The sequence below is a fragment of the Colletes gigas genome, unplaced genomic scaffold (genome assembly GCF_013123115.1).
Source record: "Colletes gigas isolate AHSC1104 unplaced genomic scaffold, ASM1312311v1 Colletes_gigas_Sc00008, whole genome shotgun sequence".
Taxonomy (NCBI): Eukaryota; Metazoa; Arthropoda; class Insecta; order Hymenoptera; family Colletidae; genus Colletes; species Colletes gigas.
In genome coordinates this window covers 10,080,145-10,105,576 of record NW_025106637.1, presented here as the reverse complement: position 1 = coordinate 10,105,576, position 25,432 = coordinate 10,080,145, and the positions used below count along the sequence as shown (strand labels likewise).

Below are 25,432 nucleotides of genomic sequence, written 5' to 3'. Positions count from 1 at the left end.
CTGTACTCGTTCGTGTACCTGGATTTCGTGCAGCCGCGTGAAGGTTTTAAGAGATTTTTAACTTGCGTCGAAACGTTGATTTTGTGGCACCTGCTCTTCTCTTTTTTCTAATGCGCATTCCAGACTGCACGCAAACAGCATGTGCACTGCTTCGTATCTGTTCGTGTGCACATCGCACGAACTTTTATCAAGTAGTGTCAGCCTACCTCTATACACAAGAAACATTGATATATTGGCTCTAACTTACCACTTCTTTCAAACTCTTTTTACAAAAACGAATTCCTGTTTGATCAGAGTACTATACTTTCCATTAAATACGGGCCCTCGGTGTGTGCAAAAATATTTAAATATCGAACGATTTTAGATAGTAAAAAATAATAATTTTTCGTTAGTATTAGATGAGTAACATCTTTGCAACGCCATACTGAATTAAATACAAAAGGTATTCTATAAATGAAGGTAGGCGTGATTCGGTTTGTACGTTATTTAATTGACCTTAAAGTATTTTGAGTCACTGAAATAACTTTATCGAAGTAATTCACATTTATTAGTCTATTTTGTTTATTGTTTTCAAGTACATAATAATTTGTAGTATCAATAGGGACATACAGGTGATTATCACCGGCAAGGTTCCATCAGATTAATCAGGACTTCTTCCAGAACACACAAGCGAAGCAGCGTACATTTTGCTTGGTCAGGGATGTTTGTGCACGCTTTTAGCAAATTAGAATGCATACGCTGAACAGAAACTTTAACGTTCCACTGCATATCGATTGAATTCATATGTCAGCATGAGATCAGTTTTTTCAGTTTGCTTGAAAATATTGTTCTTGCATTGGCCACTTCTTCTTAATCCGGGTCAACATTAAATATGATTCGTGTTATCGATACTTTTATTCTAGTCACTTGATTTATATTAAAATTTTTCTAAAAATTGTACATCACGTATGTAAATATTCTCTTCCAACTGTGCGTTTTCCGTCTACGCGAAACAAAATATATTTTGCACTTGAAGATCAATTTTCGTCCAAAGAAAATTCATTTAAAATATGATCGAGTTTATGTGAATAATTTTTAATAATTTCCAAATAAATTGCATATAGTTTTGAAATGAAAAATGAACATATTCACAATGGAGGTTAAAATTATGGAGGGTATCATTAATTAGTTAAAAGACACGATGCATACGTCTGCATATAGTTTGTCAGTTACAGTTATATAATAAAGTAGAGCATGAATGGTACTAGCAAACTTCTGTGCCCGGTGAAACTTGGAGAAATATAATTCTGGAGACTTGCTTCTGTTCTCCCGGTTCTCAACAGTTTCGCGTCAGGTGCGAATGTAAAACGTGATTCGTAAAGGATCGCCTCTCAAACTTTTATTAAGTAGAGATTTCTGAAGGCGTTTCTGACTCGAAATAAACTGGTGACGATTCCTTGAAAGGTCTTCAGTGTATTATTGTTACGGAATCTCGAAAATGCAGCAAATTATTCGACAACGAAACGGGACTTGTAAAACGAGAAATGTAAGAGCTACGAATTAAAAATAAGAAAGTAACGATAAATCGAGAAGGGAGACAAATTAATCTAACGTTGGTCTAAAATTATTCTATTCGTACGATAAGTTCGATTGGAATTTCAATATAAAACTATCGGAATAGTGTACTTACAACAACTTTGGCACCCAAATCTCCGAAAACAGTAATCGATGGCATTTCTTTGGGAATGTATCGAAAAAATTCAGAGCCCTTGTACCATTTCACTGTGTACAAAGTGTCTGATTGTAGATCGTATCTGCAGCTCATATTGACGGTCGTGCCAGCTGCTACAGCCAATGGAATATCGATGGATACATTGCTAAGTCCACGAACGCCTGAAAATAAAACGGCGTGATTTTTCTGGCAATCCTTGCATCAACACATGTATTACATTTATTTCGTTTATGTTATTAGATGAAAGTTCCATCATAAAAACCACACCACGATATTATGTCATTTTATTAAAATTATATTACTGAAAACTAATTCTTTTATAATTTGTCATATTAAGTACATTTTTATTTTAGTCGAATTGCTAGTTCGTTTTTCTATAAACTAAGAGTAAGTTTGCTAATATTCTGCAGCATCTATCAATCTCTGCATGAACGTCGATATCGTTCAGTCATAATCAGTGTCAGTCTAAATTATTCGCAGTTACGGTTGCATTTTCTCGATCACATATAGTGATAGGAAAAAACGAAAAATCTTTATTCATAGTCCACACTGTTCCTTTGTAATTTATTCGCAACTTGAGAAATAAGCATACGCAGAAGTACGATACTCGTACTTGACAGACGTTTCAGATCGTCGAAAAATGAAGTTTCTTTGAATGGGAATCGTATACTTCGCTTCTTACGAAAGAGTTAAGAGGCAACCACTTATCCTGCGATAACTTAAACGGACAAGTGCTTAAGAAACTTCTGCGTAAGCTTGGCAACGTCAGCGTTAACGTTAGCCGTCTTGGGGATTATGTTGGCAGGAAGAGAATCGCGAAGAGTGACAGGAAAAGTTCCGGCATTGGCGTCACCTTTTAAATATCTCGTCAGGGAATTGCATACTTTACTTTTTTCCGTAAACAGGATGTCGGTATGCGTACCACTAATTGCAGTGCAACCCAGAAATAGTCCATTCTTCAAAAGTAAATCGAGAACGCTTAATGAATCTTCCTTGAACGATATTAAAGGGAATACGTAGCTTCATTTTCGATAATATCACGTATTAATAAAAGCAAAGATATAACAACCTTTTATAAATCTAAAAGCCTCGCAAATTAAAATAATATGTTACGTGCTTCTGGAAATTTTAATTTCGTTTTGAGTTCCATACCACGAAGGCACCTAATTGGACGTACATTTGCTAGCTGAATGCTTTACAGATCCATGTGCTTGACGTGTTTACAACTCGTGAGACCCTCTGTGACGGACATGTGAAATGTTCGCGCGCGATGGTGTCCATTAGATGGTCCGTTTGATCTAACCAAATGAATTTGCTTTGGTCAATTAAATTCAGAATAGTGACGGTTACCATTTTCAAACCGAAAACATTTTCAAATTAATTGGATCGCATATTCCATTAAAGCAGAACCCTTGTTCTCGGATGTAGAACTGTCCTTCAAGTTGTCGGATAATTATTACCACCACTTCGTGGAACAGCTCGTTTAGTTTCCTTACTCGCCTAAGTTCGTCATCTCGAGCCGAGAGTCCACATTGTGTACATAAATCATCTGCATTTGGACCAGCAGACTGATTGCAAATTTTTCATCATCAATAGAACACTCATTTGCATTTAAACCAAGTTATTGTAAATTGAGGACGTCGTTCTTGCGTGTATTTAACTACCGGGTGAACTCGTTTGATATTCACCATTCCGTCACATAGTACCTATTAAGTTGGCGTGTGATGGGAAGAAAATTGAACCTTTCTTCAATATGCACGCGCAACATTGTACAAGTAAATTGCAGATCGGAAGAATGTACCAGTATTCATATTCTCCTCGAAGGCATACATTAATAATTAATGATCGCGATATAATATTCATAAGTGTTAGGTGCCTAAGGTGTTAGTTTTGCTTCGCTTCAATAAACTGTTTTTATCTACTTTGCTAAACAGGAATGTTATAAATTGGAATTCCTGAATACCTATGCACGAACATAGGTTACAGAACGTTAAATTAAAATTATAAAGTACATGCAAAGATACCTCAAATCACAGTTATTAGAAAGACTTGTATGAAATTTATATGTTAATGAAACTATGGCGTTGCGACCTAGATTTCCTAAGGGATTCATCAATCAGGCAAATTGCAGATATTCCAATAAACTTTAAATTATCTATCTATCTATCTAAATTACTAATCAGGAAAAATTAACTCGCCAATTAAAACACATTCGAGTATCATACGGAGCACTGAAAAGAACAATTAGATTTCAGGAGCACGGAGCACGTTCGCACAGCACGAACAATACATTTATTTTATCTAATAATTTATTTAACGTCTTCATTATGCAAATGTGATGACACAAATACATGATATAGGAACGAACAAAACAGGAAGCATATGTATATGTAAGAATATCAAAAGGTACAGCTGTTCCTCTGGAACTTAATTTCATTTAATTAATGCAACAATTTGTTACTTGCATAACATATCTTTTGTTTCTCGTCATTCCTTTTTTATTTATAATACTTCCAAGATTATTTTCATGCAATTATTTTCCTTTCTTACATTTCGGTAATTGCTACATTTTTGCTTAGGCAATAGGATCTAATGTATTGGGTGAAGGTAATCACCGAATATATTGTTATCTAATTCGTTTCAAATCATGTCTTCCACCAAGTTTACTGCCATGTTGCTTTATCTTAGACCAAATTTATTTGACGTAATACTTTGCTTGGCTAATTTCAAATAATTGGTATAATTAAAAACGTTTAGTTCGGCGTGTTCAAGGCGCTCAACTTCGGTTGAAACGTCCAAATGAATGTTCTAATTTTTGTTCAGTCTTACTTTGAAGACCAAGAAGGAGTATAATTATTTTTAGCCGTACCAATTATTTGAAACTAACCGAGCAAAGTAGTACGTCAAATAAATTTGGTTTAAAACAAAATTAGATGTGGTAATAAATGTAAAAGAAGACGTGATTTGAAACGTGTTACGTAGCAACATTCGCCGAAACAAAAACTAGCCACTCTTTTTATCAAACCTAGTTTGGGGTATCCCCACGTTGCGTCCACCGTGTTTTCACAGAAATAGATATCGCCTATTTTTAGATAATGTTCCATTGAATGCCAACAGCATTCAACAAAATAATAACACGTGATGCAGACACTGACTGCTTTTTTGGTTTCTTCTTTTCTCGATTCATTCATAATTCATTTTAATCTAAATACCGATACTGGTATGGCCAAAGGCACAACATTCTGATGTTGCACCCTGTACATATTTGTTGGACTCGCAGCAGAATGGAACGTCAACGCCCATGGCGATGTTTGTGTACTTGCGATAGGAGAACGCGGCGAATACCTAGAGTTCAGTTATCGCCAACAGGCCGACAAGTTTGTCCGTCCCGTCGACGTTTCGGCTTATCAGTCGCAACTTGAACGTCTAAGTCGCGGATTTGCGAGATCACCGTGCAACGTATGTGAATGGCGTTCGCTATGCCGTACTAACGCTCCAGCTTCATCTTTAATTAGCCGTTTTTCACGGAAACGCGCACCCTTTTATAATTATTTATGAGACAACGCACGGGTAGCTTTTTCATCTATAACGCAATTAATTGTTAATTAATTAAGACGTAATTATATGCCACGTTCGAAAGCAAGATATATATTTTTCGTTTCTTTATGCCTCGATCTTACGTCGAATTACTGTACTTGCAGCGTATTCTAGCTGAACAGTAAACGGTTTAAATATACATAGTATAGTACTAGTATATAGTACTTTGCTGGCAATGAAAATATAAAGGAAAGGGCAGAATAAATAATCGAAATCGATTCGTGATACAACAGTAAATAAACGCTAATTCAATTAATAACTGTAATTATCATTTTATTGAGTTAAAACTAATTTCTGCCGAGACAGCTGCTTTCGTTAACTGCCTGTCGTATCGATCTGACCTTATAAGCGATTATTTTCTAATTATGTTCTGATTATGAGCAAGTGCAAGTATTCGTTTAATTAAAAATCCCTTGTGCGTCGAAGTTGATTACTTTCAATTTATTTCTACGATCGAGAACTGTGCCATCGGTGTTAGAAAGGTACGATGTATCTGTAAGATGTATAATGCATCGGTATTAATTCTATCGTCAATTACCGTCATTTACACTGTTTCTCCGTGTATCGTCCACGCCCGAATCCATTAGTAAACGTATCAGTAGTATATTCATACGAGAAAGTGAACTTTGGAGCGAGATAGTTGGGACATCTACTCCGTAGAATTTTAATATTCAGATACGTATAATCAGTTATTCGATCGAAGATCCAATATGTCTGCATATTAGCACAAGAAGGTTTAAATGCCATGAATAATCCAGTTTAGTTTGCATTTCCATGCTGGAGTATTGATACCATTCGTACGATGAATTAATAGAATACCGATAATTTCATAGAGACAAATGGACAGCAACGTTATGAATCAATAAATATTGTTACAATGTTGTTCTATTTAACATCAAGTACTAAATTGATTTTCGAGAAATAGACATTTCGGTGTGCCCTTTTTATCGTACGTTATAATTTTAAACAAAATTAACGAGAATCTGATATTCGAACTTCATTGTATAAAATTACATTTTACCAAATTGGTTAACCAAACACGCTTAATATCCTGCAGTTTGTTTGTGTTCTTGAATTGTTTGTATAATCGACCAACTGCAGCTACACTACATTAACTGTGTACAAATTTGCACAAAATGCTTAATAATTTCTGCTATGCTCGGCTTTAGTTTTAAAATTTTTGTTGAACCACCAATTCATATATTCTTTTAAACAAATTTATTTTCCCTTGAGTATTTCCTTCTTGAACTCCATGATCTATTAAAATTGCTTAATTAGAACAAGCAACTAGTGCATACGTCGTGAAGTCAAACATAGATTTTCAGCGAGCGCAATTAATTGTTTTACTGAGGAATCAGTGGTACGCATACGTTCATTCGCCAGATCGTTCTAGTGAGATTTAAATACCGGGCGCTTGCTAATCACCTCGCTAATCCTTAATTACTGCCCTGGCGCGATTGTTATTCGCAGAGTGGTTGGCGCTACACGCATCTTCCGTTTTTGGAAGGCGAAACCTTCCCATAAATAACAGTAGCCAGAGACAATGGCGTTGCACAAACTCGCTAGCTATATATCAACTTCTTGCCCTTAAATTATCGTTGGAATAATAGGGCAAGCGTAGCTGAATCTCGAAATCATTTTTCTTCGCTACCACTTTGCCGTGTTCTTCGTCAAATTTCACAACTAAACGCTAAATACAGATCATTAGGATTAGGTACATCGTGTTTTGTTGTTAGAGTTTCGAGAGTCCTTTAAAGGGTCTATAATTACCAGAGGTTTCTATAATTACGAGTAAATTCCATGGTTTAATTTTCCCATTGTGATCCCTTTACGGAAAAATAAACAGTCGAGCAATTTTACATATTCGATATTAAAATACCATTAATATATTTATATAGGAAATTTTAATGCCGAGTAAATTGAATTGAGTAGTACTGAAATTTTTAATTTTCATGATTATCCAGAACATACTGCAGTTTGTAATATTGATCCGGAGGATACAAATATGTTTAATTCAATTTCCCATACATTTCACCGTCATCCTTTCCCAGTATACAAATACCCGAATAATTGATTGAATTTCATCCTTGGAACTTGAACCACGGTGATCTCCGTCACGGTTGGTTTATCTTGTTCATTTCCAGTGTATTCCATTTGTCTTATTGAATGGCACAGTGTTCCATCTCAGGTGGCTACAAAGTTATCCCCACCACCTCTCATTAGATCGTACTCTCATTCTCCGTTTACATGTCATTCTGAATATGGTAGTTCCAGTAATAGTATGGCGGTTACGTTAATTCCATAACTTCACTTGTCTCGACAATATACATTAATAAGATAATTATCGGAACATATTCTCTAATGATTAGTCCTCTTCACTAAATTTATTTCGTTTCCAGAACTAAATTAAATTCACACCATATCTGGAATTTACCGATGGCAATTATTCCGATGTTATTTCCATTCGCTATTAAATGCAGCTGTTGTAGGCTTTCATTACGAGTAAAATAAATCGTTTTAAAAATGTCCACTCGTTCGGAAAACCATTCTGCGTGACTTTAAGTGCACCGTATCCGCAGAATCTTAATCAGGCGTTAATTACTTATATATTTCCAGAGTTCTATAGCGGGGCCCTTCTAAAAAGTCTTTCGAGTATTATGCATATCCTTGGCAAGATCCCCCACGGCCGCAAAAACGGAAAAGCCAAAGGCGTAAAGAGCTTGTACTTTGAAATGAGATCCCTTTCTTTCTTCAGAACTCAACTAAATGAAACCTCATCCCTGATGCACCGTCGGTTGTGGAGCCTTTTATTGTTTCGTGAAAGATGAGAGAAAAAGAGCGAGTGGAAGTAGTCTTTGAAAATATTTGTTGCGAAGAAAAGGGAAAACACTGTGCAGTCTATGGTTTGTTTGAGGATCAGAAGAACGATAGAGTCACCAACTATTACATTTTATTAAGCGTACTCTTTGAAACGATGTCTTGTGCTTCTATGTTTTCCAATCTGAAGCCCGTTTTGAATTAGCCTAGCATAGTGACATACTTATAAAGATCTCGATCTTCAGTCGTTACTAATATACGTGGCACGTGTACTTTTCTTTCCGGTGCTAATTAGATCACATCTTCGGAATAGTTTTTCTTTTAATTAGGGAAATTCTCAGGTTTCAGTGTTCGATTCAAACGTGTTAAATTCACAGGGTTTTATGATTATTATAATGTATACATCGTGTACTGAGTTTCTAATTATTGCAAAATTAATACAAGTACTCATGACAGACGAAGAATAAAATATATTTTGTTACGTCAAACTAATCGTTTTAGATTTATCATTAAACGTTAGAAATGTAACCAGATCTTGTTGCGAGTAACGCATCTCAATGATATGCTCACCATAATGTTCGGGAACTAGCCTGAAGTAACTCGGAAACTCAGTAAGTAACGCAAAGAGCGTCCAATAATATATAATCCATGGAAAGCTAAATATTAAATCTAACGATTGAAATCGATTTGCTTGGCAAAGTTAGTAAGTAGCTATAAGGTGGAACGCGATCCCTTAATCCATCAGATGGAAGTGTTACGATCGACTGGTATCGCTACGTACCCGGCACGATTCCTAGCCATATTTAATCTCCAATGGAAATGGAGAATCCACGAGCCGAAGCGAACTGGCTCGGTTAATATTGCAAGATTCAGCAGCGCTTGTTGAATTTTTAAAGTTTCGAGTCCGTGGCGGACGACGACCAGTAATCGGAGGCAGAAAAAGGAACCACGGAACCTAAAGCGATAGGAACCCACCAAATGGTCTTGAACTTTTATACGATACTCGTAAAAAGTTTTATAATAAAATGTACATCGGTACGAGGTATTCTACGTAAGTGCCTGATGTCTAGCCACCCATGAGGTTCCCCGGTTCGTGCCTATTTCCTCGATCGTTTCGTGGTTCGATATAATATTTACACTTTGATCGATGCCAATTTTCGGTCCAGGCCCAAAAATTCTTTTATCTAGACTTGCCCCTTATGATTATCAAATATTCATTGACCTTGTTTGAATAGATTTGAAAAATATAGATTAAAACAGTATTTGATGATTAAGAACTGCTTACTTCTTAATTAATGATAGAACATTTTCAAACATCAGGAGAATCAGTGGTACTATTTTAATACAATGAAACGAAGCGAACTTCCAGTAGCTTCACAGCGTGTCTGTTTTCTCGATTGTCTTGGAATTTAACAATAACATTTTCACTTTCGTTCAGTACTTTCCCTTTTTAGCTAATAGATTCCTTACATTCTTCTATTCCTATTGGATATAAACGCTGCAGACAATCAGAAGATTATCAACACTAGTTAATGTTCTAGACTTAGTCAAAGTTAGTTTGAAAAGTAATTTGATTTTTAAATGATAAAATAAAATTCATACAGTAAAGGATTGACACTTCCTTTGAAGAAGGTATGATTTTTATAAAAAATGGTTTTTGTCTCATAAATTTTCAGATCTAGGTGAGCCAGCGATTAAAACCAACAGACAGCCGAATAAACCTATTATTCTTGGAACAGTGTAACCTAACAGCAGCGTACGTTTGCCGCGTGGCAATATTTTCTTTTTCAATAGAATTTTCTTCTAACGAACGACATGTTATTTTACTAGATATTTTACTATATTTCTTCTGTTCCTAATACGGGAATAATTCTTCAGAACTATCCATAGAAATGATTCGTTAGTTATTCTGAATGTATTTCGTACTTTCTTCGTGCAGAATTCTCGTTAACTAACATGTTTTAATTATGATAACTAAACATGAATTTTGCTCCGGAAATGGTATTCTCGAGCGAGTATCATAGCTATTCTTACCCAGACGTTGTATGCGCTAATTGTACAGATTTATTTTCACGTTGTGGATACACGCCTGCAAGCAGTAATTTCATCTGTATCACGCCATTGTTCTTCTATCTCTGCAGGTATTTTGCTGGTTCAAAGTACAAGTTACATTAATTGTTTCAAATACTAGCTTTCTATATATAACGCTAACTCAGTTTTACATACGAAATACTGCCTCACTACGATTAGTTAGACCATAACGTAACGGTTAAAATAATTTAAAGGATAATATACAAAAATTCGTTTGCTTTTATATTACCTCGTAAATTTTACATATTTATCTCTCTTTCAATTCTCGTTAGTCTAATTTTTCTAAATACCATTTCAATTATTTTTAAAATTTACAAATGTATATAAATGTAATCCACGTATGTAGTTGTCCATATTCAATTACGTTTCTCTTAGTTTTTGATATTTCTTTAATGGCACAGAAGCACTGAATAGCGAAATACTTCGGGAAAAATTGTCTCGTACAAGCATGTAAATGCAAATAAGGAATTCAACGGTATGTCTGGTTGCTCCATCGAAGCATTCGACTCGCAAAAATCCACGAAGCCAGTGCAGGTCAACACCCTCGATCCAAACACGACCAATGAGATCTATTTCAAAGGTGGATAGAGGTGGCTTTGCTACAGAGTCGGGAATAAATCAACTACGTGGAAAAACGGGCATGTATTACATTGCATAGTCCGGATTGCTTCCTTGCAAGGGAAACAGAAACTCGTTTCGAGAAAATCAACGAGAAAACTTCTTTGATAACCTCGTGAGACGTTGCTTTTTCTGTCCTTTATCCGTCCTCTCTATTATTTTCTTGCGTAATATCGTTATCTGCCCGGGAAAAATGTGATAGGTCAAAGTGCACTGGTATATACACGGTTTGTATGCTTTAGGCCATCGACAATAGTCACGGAATTATTTTCATTTTGAAATCGTCTTCGTCTTCTGAAACGAAACTGTACGAGACAACTCTAACTTTATTACCTGAAATACTTTCTGTACTCTCGGTATGTCAAACAACGCTCTTCGAGCAAGTTGTGTGACGTTGTTGAGACTTGTAATCGAATTGCGCGTCCAAAGTAAATTTCTTGAAAACAAAGTTCGAATGACGAAAACGTTTCACGTCAACGATTTATTTTTCTATTTATTCCAGAACGCTCTATAGAGAAAGGGTTGTAAAATGATGGGCCACAAGGTAAAATTAATTTGAAACTAATTTCATGGTAGAACCATCCCTTCGCTGGAAAACTTTGCCAATCCATGTCGTGCAAGTTTGAATATTATTTAATTAACGATTGGTTTCACTGAAATCTTGCTCGTAGTTTTCAATGTGTTCGCGTATTCCAAGTCACTGGTTCGATCCGGAGGAAAGTCACGAATTCCTTGTTTTCCAAATCGAACAACTTCTGTGTACCTTCGATATGCTAAGAAACCGCTAAGAGCAAACTGAACGTACCGTAGAAGGAAAACGTGATACAATAGAGTCTCCAATTCTTTGTCTTCTGGCGTATCAAACTACCACGTACCCATCATTCTTTGCCGAGATTCAGCTGAAACCTGATTCCGAGCTGGCTTAACTTCGAAAGTATGTGCGGCATGTCTGTGTACGGTTATGATTTACTCGCTTCTGCGGGTATATACTTTTCATGACTGCCTTCTGCGAAAACGTGAAGGAGTGGAAATGCCAAGAAGAAGGCGGCAGGTGAAATTTGTCGGTTTTCAGTCGCTAGTGTGGGGGATGAATTCGTCGATATATCGGTGGTAGTATCGTGAATCGCTCTCGAAGCTTTCCGTAACACGTTTGCCTTGCGGCATCGTAATCCTCGGGGAAGTTCATGCTGGTCACATAGAGCTGATACGGTTCGGATTCCAAACTAGAGAGATTTCGAAAATCGTGGTCTCTGACGCTTTGTGATTTAACGAAATCAACGATCGTTCGAATCTGTGTTAATTCTTTCTCCATTTAAAATCCCTGTAATAAATTAAATACGAAAATACATAGTACAATTTCCTGTTCGAACCTAGGAAACTTGGAATATTCTTTTTTGCGTCTCACATCGTGCCCGTTATGGTAATTTTGAAAGAAAATATAATTCTTTCCGAGCCAGTCACCAATTCGCTTTCATATCGCGGTAAACTATTTCTTTTAAATATATATAGAATGAAATTCTTTTTGTTCGAGCCTGGGATTATTTAAACGAGGGAAGGAAAAAGTGGTAAATGAAAAACCGAGTCGCGAACGACCTACAATTTTTTCTATATACTAAAGCCTTAAAGAGGTACATTATTTCAATACATTGTACCTTCTTCCTTTTCATTTCTCAGAGACACAAGTCTGGTTCAACAACCACGAAGGTGGGAAGAATCGTAGAAAACATGAGAATATGAGTTCATTGTTGACTACGGAGACGGTAGACGTGTAAGGGGATTGCACCTTATCCCCACCACTCTGTCAGTATAATGTACAGCTATTGTTGCTGCACTCGCTTCCTCATAACGTCTTGTGTACGTGCATCACCGAGGTTGCGCATACTTCTTTTTGTTGCATTCCTAATATGTGCTCTTTCGCAAAAACGGCGCGTCGGACCTTTAATGCCTCATAGGTATTTTGAATGACATTCAATTGCATTTCATTTGACAAAAGCAGTGAACTCGAGATGTGTTAATATATCAGTAAAACCACGCGAAATAGAAGCTACGACACGTTTAGGAATTCTATTAGAAATTTTCAATCCTCCTTTATAATGTGCAGCGTAAGAATTATTAACAATTAAATATACCCATAGAAGCGTATAAGAATTTTTAATTATTTTTAATTTGATTCTGGAAATACAATCTCGAACCTTTTGTCCGATAAAATTCGGTCGCCTTTCGCTTCCTCTTTCTTCGAAACGAGCTATCAAGATTTTCGCACGGAACCTATTGTTCTCAAGATTATCCAGACGTTTGTTAAAGGATCTTGTTTGCGAATTCTTTCGTTAATTGAAGATTTCATTCTCCTTTTTACTCTTACTTTAATTTTATTTATTCCGTTTCTTCATGTTATGTCTATATTTACATTGAATTTCAGTCGCAATCGATTTCTATTTTTAACTTTTCCCTCGGACTGTTTCTGTTTTTTTTTATCGTCGATTATTTTTAATTTCAGTATAATGATGGTTACACTGCGCCCCGCCTTTACGTTTCCCTTTGTGTCGGTGTAATTCAGTGCGGCGCAATAAACATGTTGCTAATTAAGCAATGAATCCGGTTCATTCAGGAGTTAAAAACATCGAGGTCCTTGATCAGCGTCCATGTACACACAATTCACAGAGCTTTGCATACAACAAGCGCTACATTTGCAACAATTCCGCAATTAACGAAATACATAAATTTTATCGTTACAGGATAAACAGGGTGTATCGCACTGCACCGCGATTCTGTTTACGCTGACAAGCATTTACAAATTTATGTCATGCAGTTTAGATTTTGTTGAACATCACATTTGACAAACAAAAAAATAATTTCACTTAGGCTTATTTTTATACACTTCTATCAAAAGACAAAATCCACGTGTTAGAAAATACTTAAATGGTTTCATACAAGTTTGGGAAACTTTAATCTGGATTATTTAATAAAGAATTCTTTCGTACCTGTTACTCGACAAACCTGGTTCACTTTATTGTACGTACAGACACAACGATAGATTTCGTTTCCTACGTTATCAGAAAAAGTTGTAAGTAATGCGGCAGGCTGAAATACTTTCGTCGTCTGGTCTTTCTCTCGAACATTGTCACGATATAGGTGATTTTACGAGCGAACGGATCGTTCGATCGCTGTAAAGCTGATTACCAATAGCGGATGCGGAAATAGAAGCGCCGCCAGTATCACACGTCGCTCGTACTTCGCGTTGAAACGAATGTTTCCTTCCGCGAAGACGGCGTGTGTAAATGTTCTTCGTGTTCGACATTGGATGCCACACAATAACACACGTCGGTCGTAAGATAAGCTGGCTGAATTTGATGTTTCCTACGTAATCTAGAATACGTACAATGGACGCGTTACAGCGGTGTCGCAATGTAAAACCGCGTGACGAGATGTGACGTTTATCGAACTGCAATAACATTTACATGCCACAGTGCTGATTCTCTTCTTCCAATAAAATTGAGATCGCCAGATTTTCCGTGGTTGGACTTCACATGGATTTTTCAAGCACGATTTCGATAATGTTGTTCTTGCAATTAGCTCGGCAGCTATACACACTCGGGAAATCAATTTACTGCTTGTAAAAGACTCTGTTCCTCGGGACAATTACCACGATATTTTCGAAAGCCTTGCAAAATTAATTAAGTATTCCTACACTTTCCATCGCGTTTCCTAATTTACTGCTCTTTGTATTCCCATTTTGATTGAAGTTACGAACGTACGTAGATTCGAAATTCATAGAACGTTCGATCCAATTTTAATTTTCCAATGTCAGTGTGATAGAATAAAATAAGTATATAATATTTTTTTTTTCTTATCCAACGGAGAGTCTAAGCACACACCAATATATTGTTCTCGAACAAAGGTTCGGTCTATGTTTTTCTCAAGTCTAACAACGAGCATTAGCGGAAAAATTACGGCAGTCTTACTCGCTGGCGCGACGATGAATGGAACTTCTTTTGATCGCAGCCGAGTCTTAATGATTTTGTTCCACGTTCCATCGGGAGTTGTCCACGTTTGTTGCAGTGCTATTCTGTGTACCGATGCGCAGCCCAGCGTCGCGTTCGAGTACGCCTCTTCCTGTTGTTACGTCTCTTTGCACCTCTTATTTATCGCTTCACGTAGCTTAAGCACTTACGGTTTTGCTTGAGAATTTTCCGGGGTTGCTGTAATGAGTCGGCAAATCACGATCGTCGCCGTGTTCTTTCGGATTCCGGTGCCCACGGTTCTTCGCGCGGTCACGTCGCCATCGAAACCGCATCCATTTTTCAGTAAGGTCGTTCTCCCACGTGAGCGTCGCGTCGGCGAACCGATTAAAACACTGAATATCTAGGAAGACGATGCACAGATAGACTCTAACATTTCTATGCACATAAATATAGATCATCAACCGATAACTTTCGTAAACAAATCCGAAATCTTGACTCGACAGACTCCAAGAAAACCGTTTCTACAGAATCTCAACCCGATACTTCCGGCTAAGAGGGTAGTTACTCTCAGAGTCTAAGCTCAATATCTTTCATTTTACCCAGCAAAATTTATAAAAAAAAGTTGAGGACACTCTACTCTACTGAATAAAGGCTTGTAAATTTTTTCAGAATTTTCGACTGCTCATTGATTTGTAATAAATTATCTCGAACCAATAAGGGGCACAATGTTCGAATTTTGTTAAAATTCAATTGAACAGAAATTTTTTAGAGAAAATGTAGTAATTTTCGTTATTTTTCCTTCTCGTTCTCTATTGTTTCTCATACATTGATTACAGGTGTGGTCGAATTAATACAATTACGTGCGAAATGTTCAGTTTGCGGATCAATATTTTATTAATTATTACACGAATATAGGACGAATAGAATGTGTGGCTGGTTATAATTTCAAATATAATCCGTGGTTAATAACTGTATAAATAGAAATCGAGACGAGGGGATGTGTTAAAAATCGGTCGCGATAACTGTGCGGAATTAGCATTTTCGTTGACATTAAGTAAAATGCTTTGCTCGTAAGAAATTGATTGTCCTATGAGAGCCAGCATACGGTATAAACTAGGCAATGCAATGCAAACACGATACGACGCGAATTCTGCAAAAGCAATTTGAATTTGCCGAGAGAGAATTTAAATTGCTTTTGAACAGTCTGAATTACAAGGTAGCTTCAAATTGTCTTCTAGCAATTCATATTCGGTTTGCATGATAAAATTCATTACTAGCGCATACAATATTAAAACAGAGAACTTAATTACGATACTAATAATTCGAGCAGATTATTACATATTTTTGGAGAATTTTGAAATGTTCCTTTTTAGAACGCTAGAAACCGACGTATTCGGAATTTCTATATCTTATCGATTGATTCTAGAATTACTTCGCTTCTCAATTTACGAGATTTATTTTGGAAATGTAATTGTCAGAATCGGACGATAACAATCCATGCGATAATTTCGTCGAGTTTTCTTGCAAAATTATTCTTAGATCGTATTCGACGCGTTCAAAAATAATTTTAAGGAAGGTAATAATTGAAAAAAATCTCGAAAAGAGTCAATTCTAAAAAGACCACCTATCTTCTTGTGATCAGATTTCCAATAGCAGATTTAATTAAATTCCGTATCAATGAGTTTCAATTTCGATTATTGTGCTCGCGGCTGTGTTCAAACGCGAGGCTGTGAACCAATTTCCAGTTCGATTGTCAATGTAAGGTAAAAAAATGAAAACACCGTTTCAGCAATAATAATTACACTGGCTGTTCGTTTCCTTGATACAAACGTTGTGCACGGTACCTGGAAAAATGAATTTTCAAAATGGTTAAACTTTCCTGTATTGTGTCATAAAAAGAATCCTTTGTCAACGGTTCCACGATATTTACTAATACAAATAAATTCTGCATTACTGTGATTCGAGAGTTTAGCCACATTTTATTATTAAATGATAACATTAACTTTATTTTAAATAACAGAAAGTACTATTCTAATTAACGATGATAAGCCATTCACCTCGAATATTCGATAAATATATTTTGTTTATATTCACCAGGTACAAATGGAGTTTATCTTAGGAAAAACGATGTTTCTAGTTTTATCAAATTTTTTAAATATACACTGTAAAGGAAATTATATTTCCATTCTTGAAGGGTTAATTGAAACGTTCGATATTTGATTTCATTTCGCGCTGTATGTTCGAATCTACAAGCGATTGTGGCGAGTAGGGAAAAAGGAAAGGACAACAATACATCGCGCTGTCTGACTGAGCAATTTTCTCTACTCGCGGTCGACGAATAACGTTTAATTGCCACGCGCGAAATTGGGACAACGTTGGTTGTCAACTACGTCTCCTAACGCGATTGCTTTCGTTTCTCATTCCTCTTTATTTTATCCTCTCCGTCTGGCCACTGTGATTTTCAATTAAACGTGACTTCTGTGACGCTGGTCGAAAGATAATTTCGTGTGAAAATATAGAGAACGCCACGAGGAAATCGCGTGATACGATTCTATATGTTATTTTAACGTTCGACCTCTGTATCTTTTCATATTACCCTGTTATAGAGATTAAATATGAGAGATGGGTAGTTTTAAATATTATATTTTTACAAAAATCAGAACTACGTACTGTCTAAACGTTACGAACACAGTTAATTGGAATCATATTATTTCTTAAAATTTTGAACTGGTATTTATAACAGATTTACAATTATCTATTCTATTCTAAGATATCAGTTATTATTCCATTTTTCGGAAATATAAAAATGCCAATCAGCCTTTTGCTCGAATGATTGTATAACAGTAAGTTCAAAAGTCTGTTGAAGCATCGCAGACATACAATGCAAGGTTTATAGCTGACTTCGAAGCGGAACATTTGTAAGCCACGTTCCAACAACGATGAAGAATAAACTCCGGTGGTCGCAAATGCTGCCATTTTTCAAAAGAATCGAATTTTAAATATCTCAATGGAGCCATTCGAAGTTGGAGAATCTTGGGTAGTAACGACAAAAGTTGAGCTGAATCTTCGCGGAACGCTTTGGCTTCATCCGGGAATCGTGAGTTGTAATTGAAGTACTATGCATAAAAATATTTCATCCGTGATTAATTCTCCGCGAAAGTTTGGCTCGTGATACATTCTCGAAAGCGTATCAAATGTAAACTAGCGAACGTCGTCGACGACCCGTGCTAATATAAGGTAACAACATTCTAAACGTTTTTACTTTCCACCGAGTTCCCGCCCTTGGAAAATTGGAACGTCTGGGGAATGCGATTTCCAGCCAGATTGGAAATGCATTCAGATGGCGCACGGTGAAGTCACTGGAATTCGTTTCACTTCAAATAGCCCGGGAAACTTTCGAGGAAGGCGTTGCGAGTTGGAATGTACAGAATCGGCGATGGTTCATTATAAAGAGGGTTGTTTGCTTTCTCGATTTTCCGTGGATATTAAAAAGAAGAGGCACGAAAGGTTTTGCAAAGTTTCCCTGCGAAACGACAACTTTCCGTTGAAAATAGAGACGTAGAACATCTGCATGGAACGCTTTCCACTCGATTGCTGAATATAACGGATAATGCGCTCGATAACGCTGCGATGTTTACTTTAAATTGAAAGCGTTGCACGCCACGATAGAAAGTGATACTTTGCGAAAACCTATAAATCGCGAGAACATAAAAGATAACGCCTCCAGCGAATATATTCGGATCTCTGACGTTCTTGTATATTTACTCTTATTTTAAAGAAATTTACCACGAGATTATTTTCACTGGGGGGAAAAGAAATCTATTTTTTGTTCAAAGACTCTCGCAATTTCTTGTTCAAGATACTTTAATATCCAAAAAGTTCTCTTGCTTGCGTTTAGTAAAAAAGCTATTTTCATGGATTCCTTTCGTTATTAAACTAGAGTTTTCTTTCAATTTTACGAGGGTATTTACTTTGTTGTAGCTGTAATAAAGTTAAATTATATGTGCGTTACTTAAATTTAAAAATTTGTATTATATTATAGCTTTATAGTATATAGGATGTACAGCACAGGTGTATTTGATAGAGAACTCCCTCATTCGATTAAAGCTCTGTAGCCTGCTTTATAACTATAATTTTCGCACATAGAGTAGCATAGTTTGTAATATAATAATAATTATAGCTAATATATCGACAAATAACGTAGCCTACACCTTCTGTTGGGACTATAAAGAACAACTAAACAAAATTTCATCTGCATTGGACAGAAATTGAAGTTACAGGAAAATAATAAATTTTCAAATTTTGAATTTTATGCTAACAATAACTATTATAATAATTATCCTAATCAATTTATCATGAGTCGCGTAAAATTTATCGTAAGTCACTTGAAATTCATATTGGATCACTCGAAACTTATCGTGGGTCACTTGAAACTTATCATGTATTGGTGGGAATTTATCTTGGGGCACTCGAAATTTATCGTGGGCCACTCGAAACTTGCGAACCACTTATCGTGGGTTACAGTCGATTAAATTAGACTTAATTGTAGTCGACGATGTAAACAAAACTACCTTAATGAAACTTTTAACTATATGAATTATTTCAATGATTTTGGTTGCAACAGATTCAGTATATTTTCGACACCGAAATACAAGTGTTTCTATATTATTATTATAAAGATCTGAATTTCTGGGTGTAATAAGTTTTTTTTGGGGATTTTTAACTGCTGCCTCATTACCAAATGTTTTCTTTGCAAAAAAGAGGTCTAGGTGCCCGAAGAAGTGGAATCCAGTTGGTTGCCAAGTCCGGTGATTACGCTAGATGAGAAAGAATCTGGTATTCTAAATGGCGTAGTTTTTGGGCCGTTTTCAGAGTACGATGTGTCGCCAAACGTTGTTACGTCGTTAAACATAGAACGTCTATTGACATACAGTGGCGGCCAGCTACTTAAGACCGCTGGTTAGTTAAAGAAATAAACAGTGCTAATATTTTATTCATTGTATTTTTCGTATACTAAACTCATATGAAATATATTTTGAAGTATTTTAAACCATAATATCGCAATAATTTTATTTACAACCCAATAAACTGCAAATATTTTTAATATTTTCTCAGGTTAAGTCGTTATAACAGCGGACAACTACTTAAGACCGATTCGTGTTTTTCATTTTTTGCTTATTTTCACATTACATAGTTGCATCAGATTCTTAGTTACCATCACTGTTGACATGGTTGCGATGGATCACTGCATTCAAAATCGCAAACAATTGCTAATCAGTCAACAATCATGAGTCGAGAGAAAAACATTACTCCTGAACTAAGAATTTAAATTAAATTGAGAGATGAGGGATACTCATTTTCAGCAATTGTTACAAAATTAAATATTTCCAAAACGGCGTGTATACAGGCAATGCAATTCATATCTAAGACAGGATCAGTTTGTAACTTGTTGCGTAAAAGAAGGCCTCGTAATACAACGGCACGAGAAGATCGCATTCTTCACCGTATCTCTGAAGCGGATCGTTACAAAAAAGCCGAACAAGTTCTCAATGAATCTGGTGTCGAAATTATCAGGAAAATTAGTGTTCGAGCAGTGCGAAGAAGATTAAACGAATTTAATCTTATGGGTCGCATCGCTCGCAAGAAGCCACTCATTTCCAAACGAAACCGAAAGCTTCGTTTACAGTTCGCTAAGAATCATCGCAACTGGACAATAGTAAACTGGTCAAAAGTTGTTTTTACCAATGAGTTCAAGTTTAATAGAATAGGGTCAGATGGCAAATTGTATGTTCGACATCGTGTCAACGAGGAATTTTCACCAAAATGGATAAAATCAACCGTGAAAGGTGGAGGAGGATCAGTGAACGTTTTGGGAGCGTTTACGTTACAAGGTGTTGACCCAATTCATAGAATTGAAGGAATAATGGATCAATACAAATACATTGATATATTAAATGAGGTGTTGCTCCCATTTACAAGAAATCAAATGCCAGATAACTGGATTTTGTAAGCTGACAATGACCTGAAACACACAGCCCGTAGGGTTAAACAATTTTTATGTCAGTAAAATGTAAACATTTTACCATGGCCCTCTCAATCTCCAGACCTCAATCCTATTGAAATGCTATGGATTGATGTGGAGAAACATGTAAAATATAAAAAGCCCAAACATTTAAATGAATTGTACACTGTTATTCAAGAAGGGGTGGGATAATATTCCAGTCGAGCGTTGTCGCCATTTAATTGAGTCTATGCCAAGACGTTGTGGAGAAGTGATACGACAAAAAGGGAGTACAACGCGTTACTAACTATTTGCTAAGTTTTATTTTTCCGCAATTAACAAGTTTCATTAATTTTACCTGTATTTATAGTATTAGCCTGATTTGGTCTTAAGCAGTTGTTCGCTGTCATAACGACCTAACCTGCGAAAATGTTAAAAATATTTGCAGTTTATTGTGTTGTAAATAAAATTATTGCGATATTATGGATTAAAATACTTCAAAATATATTTCATATGAGTTTAGTATACGAAAAATACAATAAATAAAATATTAGCACTGGTTATTTCCTTAACTAACCAGCGGTCTTAAGTAGCTGGCCGCCACTGTATCTAATGTAGAAAAAGATCGTTAAAATCGAAGTAGTATCCTCCCTTATAAATAATATTGTTGTCCATTGAATCTGAAAGATGACGTTGCCTCCCAATTCGTTAACTGTGAATCGCAATTGCAGTATGAACATTCTGTACGATTAAAAAACACACGAAATTGGAATGTTGTGCTGATATTTTGGTATGAATGCACGGCTCAACGAATATTATCGGAGCTAACACCCTGTACGCGCGATGATTACCACGCCCCGGTCACGCCAAATGTAAAAATTCGTAATCGTGCGTCATGCATTACAACGAACGAGATTAGTGTAACGTTTGGAGCCTCGAATCCAGTTTCTGCGGATTATCCTGACGGAATTGCCGGAGCCACGCTTTCAGCTGAGCCCGGAATCGCTTGAAACGGAAACGAGGATTTACGTGAGCGTATTCGATCGAATTTGTCCAGCGTCTTCGTCTACGGTTCCGTGAGGAAACGTTATTTAACAGGTATCAGTTTCTTGAAACTTAGCCCACCATCTCGCTACTTGCTTCCTTCCCCAGTTATCCCTGGGATCAGGCTGTGCGACTTTTAGCGAGGCAGGCGGTATCGATCCCTCCGTCTCGAAGCGAAGTTTGACACTGTAAACCGGTTTAACGAAAAATAGCTTAACTTTGAGCAGCTTTGGCCCATAACGCTTTCTCCAAGATCATTACACCACGCTCGCTAAAACTGATTGTGATTTACCGCGACGGGGGCGTGCGCTGTTTGATCCTATAATTGAGTCGCCACCCCCCGCTGTTATCTGAAAAGGGAGAATGTCCGGTATTGTATTTCAAGGCAGAGAACAACAAGAACCAGGAAGCTCGTTGGCGCTTAACGACGGTAATTTTTCAACGGTGCTGGCGCTCCTGCTGTATACGACGTGGAAATCTCTTCTAAGACGATGTCCATAAGATAAATACAATGGATCTAGTCACGTTTTCTGTGCACTGACGAGCCACTGCAATTGGTACACGCGATCGGTAATTTTACACAATTTCTCCGTAATACAGTAGCTACGAACTTGGAATACACGACTCAGCGGTAGAACCGCATGATCGACAATCACAGATCACGTTCAAATTAAAAGCAGAATGCCTCGAATAGTAATCGAGGGGCGCTTCCTACATCTACGTCAATTTTTATTCGTCGTATCGTTCGGTAACTCTTGCAGTTTAGCGGCCATCCCTGTGCAATAAAAGTACAGCATTATAATGGTAAAAGAATATTTGCAAGCTTTTATTTACGAAGTATACCGCGCTACGCATTTCGTTCTATCGTTATTATCTGACTTGTTTATTGTGAAGATACTCACAAAGAGTTGAAAGTAGTAAATCATACATGGCTTGTTGCGACTGTACCAAAGATTAATCGGTTTACGCGACAAGCTTTGTACCAAATAATTTTGATATCGTTTGAAGCTTTCTGGTGCAAACGATGTCCTTTTGAAAGTGTGTTCTGACGTTTTGCCAGTATTGCACCTAGCTTTATGAGAGATCAGATAACCAACTGACACTGGTGCTTGCCTTGTGGTTATCATCTATTTTAAGCATCCATGCTCGTATCACTTTGACCAACCAGTTGATTCTCTGGGTGTTCGTGGTCGTTCAAAAACAGGTTATTACAGGAAATTGTGCTTTGATAGATTTTTAATGCGGTGGATTGTCAGACTTATCTGAATAGCTTTTTTCAGAGCTGCTCGGCAACAATATAAGCGTAATAAGTGGAAAAATATAGTATTTTTAGTTTTTTTTACGAGAAACGAATTTATAAGAATATTATACGTCTTTTATTCAAGTAATAAATTTTATAAATTGAATTGTTTTAACAATAGAACGGTCGAAAGTCTAGTCCAATGTAACAAAAATTAAAATGGAATGGCAGGTTTAAAAAGTGTATTAAATTGCAAGAAACATACTCTTTGGTACCATTGCATGGAAAACAAAGCCAACTTATCTTTCTGTCGAGATGTTTCCAGCAACTTTTTTCTATTCTTCTGCGAACGTAAATGCAGGTGGAAAAACAGAATCCCTGTAGAATAACAGAATTATTTCGCACAAGTGAATCAGAATTTTAGTGTGCTTTTCAATTCTTTGAAATTTTTTGTATTTTTCCATAATGCCAGCAGATTCCATGTTCTTTTCACAAAACGGTTGAATCAAATTTCGCTTTAGAAACTCTTGGTTTAACATATTGTTTCCTTTTTCGTCCATCCTGCGCTCAAATTTAATTTCTTTTTTTTTTGTTTTCATCTTCTGTTTCGTTCGCTAAATCCTTTATTCGGTGCAGCGATGTTACGGATAATAGAAACGGAATAATACGTTTAACTGCACGAAACTTCATTAATAACCAAGCTAACAGAGTCGAAAACGTTTGGGTTGTACTCGTTATATTTTATGTCACAGGCGAGGTCAAATGATTTTTGAATATTATATACGATTTCTTTATAAGCGAAGAAACATGTTGAATAATCTGTTGAAGAACCTGATTTATTAATTCATCGTTTGTTAAATGGCAAATTCAAAATAATGCAATAAATGCAAGGTGATTTTGACGATCGCCAACTCAAGGGAATTTTCATTAAAATTTCCTATTCGTTATAGAAGCAAAAATATTATATTAAATACGAATTATGAATTCCTTTCGTTTCTAATACTTGAATCCCTCTAATTGCTTGGAATAGTATATTTCTGGCTGCGGAGCAAAGTTCTCGAAAGCCTAACGATGATATCTTTCACCTGAACGAGGATCCCCGTGAATCTTTCACGAATATTACCGCCGAAGGGTAGAATCATCGAGACGAAACTCTGAATATCGATTTGTAATTTGGCACACTGGTCTCAGTGACAGGTGGATATTTCATCGACATCTGGGAGAAAGATATTAGCTCTGATCATAGCTGATTGTCGTGAACCGTGAATTTATACGGTATCTTGGTATCTACGATTGTACTGGATTTACTGAAATTCGGATCTCGAAAGTTTCTCTATGAAGTCTACGGGACACCGATGTCGGTCTTCGTCGAATTATCGTCATACTTTTTCCCGACCAGGTAAATCGATCAGCGTTCGCTCCATTGACTTCATTCACTGGTCGTGTATGAAAAAGGTAAAAAAGGAATGCACGTCCGCAATAAATATTGTAGGTCCCAAATTTATCATCTCGCTCAATTGACTTTTACGAGGTAAGAAATTCCGGATGGCTATCAAGATTAAGTGTTACAATTAATTAATTCTAAGCGGTTAGAGAGGATCGCAGATAACTCGAAGAATCGGAAGACAAATGTAGTCGACGATGTCACAATTTACTCGAGCGAATTAATTGCAACGATTAAACAAAATATCCAGCTTTATATTCTAAAAATGCGATTACTGAATATAGTATCGATTCGATCGAATTATATTTTATCATCTTCATGCGTCATTGATACGTGAGCACCTTGAGTGCTGATACAAACGACGTTAGCGTTTCTGACAGTGAATATAACGATGTGCATCAGCGAGTTTCAGCTACTGTCACGCAAACATCGCATCGCACAATAGTGTTGGTTCTGGGTCTGGCTGACGGTTAATGAATATTAATTTTCATTGTGTTACTTACTTGTCTGCGTTCATTTTTACGGTTAATTATTCGAAACGGACTTGACTGTTTTGACTCGAAGCTAACTCCTATAGTTGAAACGTTGCAACCACATTCACAGGAACAAAAAAAATAACGTTTATTTTTCATAGGAGTTAATCGCAGTTCTCTTTATATAATAAATCATTAAAAGTGCTTTCGTATTAGTAATATGTGCATCGAAGTCTAGAAGTTGCGTAGTTTGTAAAATTTATTGGGGGAATACGTGCCATATGCGCAAATTCAATTAAACCGTTAGATTAATGGCTTGATATCTTAGCGACATTTTCAATTAGTTTATGGTTATTAATGAGCAGTTAATAATTTATAGATTACCGATAGTGGAAGTTTATTCTCAGGATAGCCTCCGAGGGAATATTTCGCGT

At 36.4% G+C, this 25,432-nt stretch overlaps 1 protein-coding gene across 1 annotated transcript in view; it reads right to left on the bottom strand.

The window, feature by feature from the left end:
* Positions 1-25,432, bottom strand: part of LOC122396915 — a 61,814-nt gene that overhangs the window by 14,439 nt on the left and 21,943 nt on the right. The window contains exon 2 of the mRNA XM_043395680.1: positions 1,670-1,872. Coding sequence (XP_043251615.1) covers positions 1,670-1,872 — 203 coding nt within the window. The remainder of the gene's footprint in view (positions 1-1,669; positions 1,873-25,432) is intronic.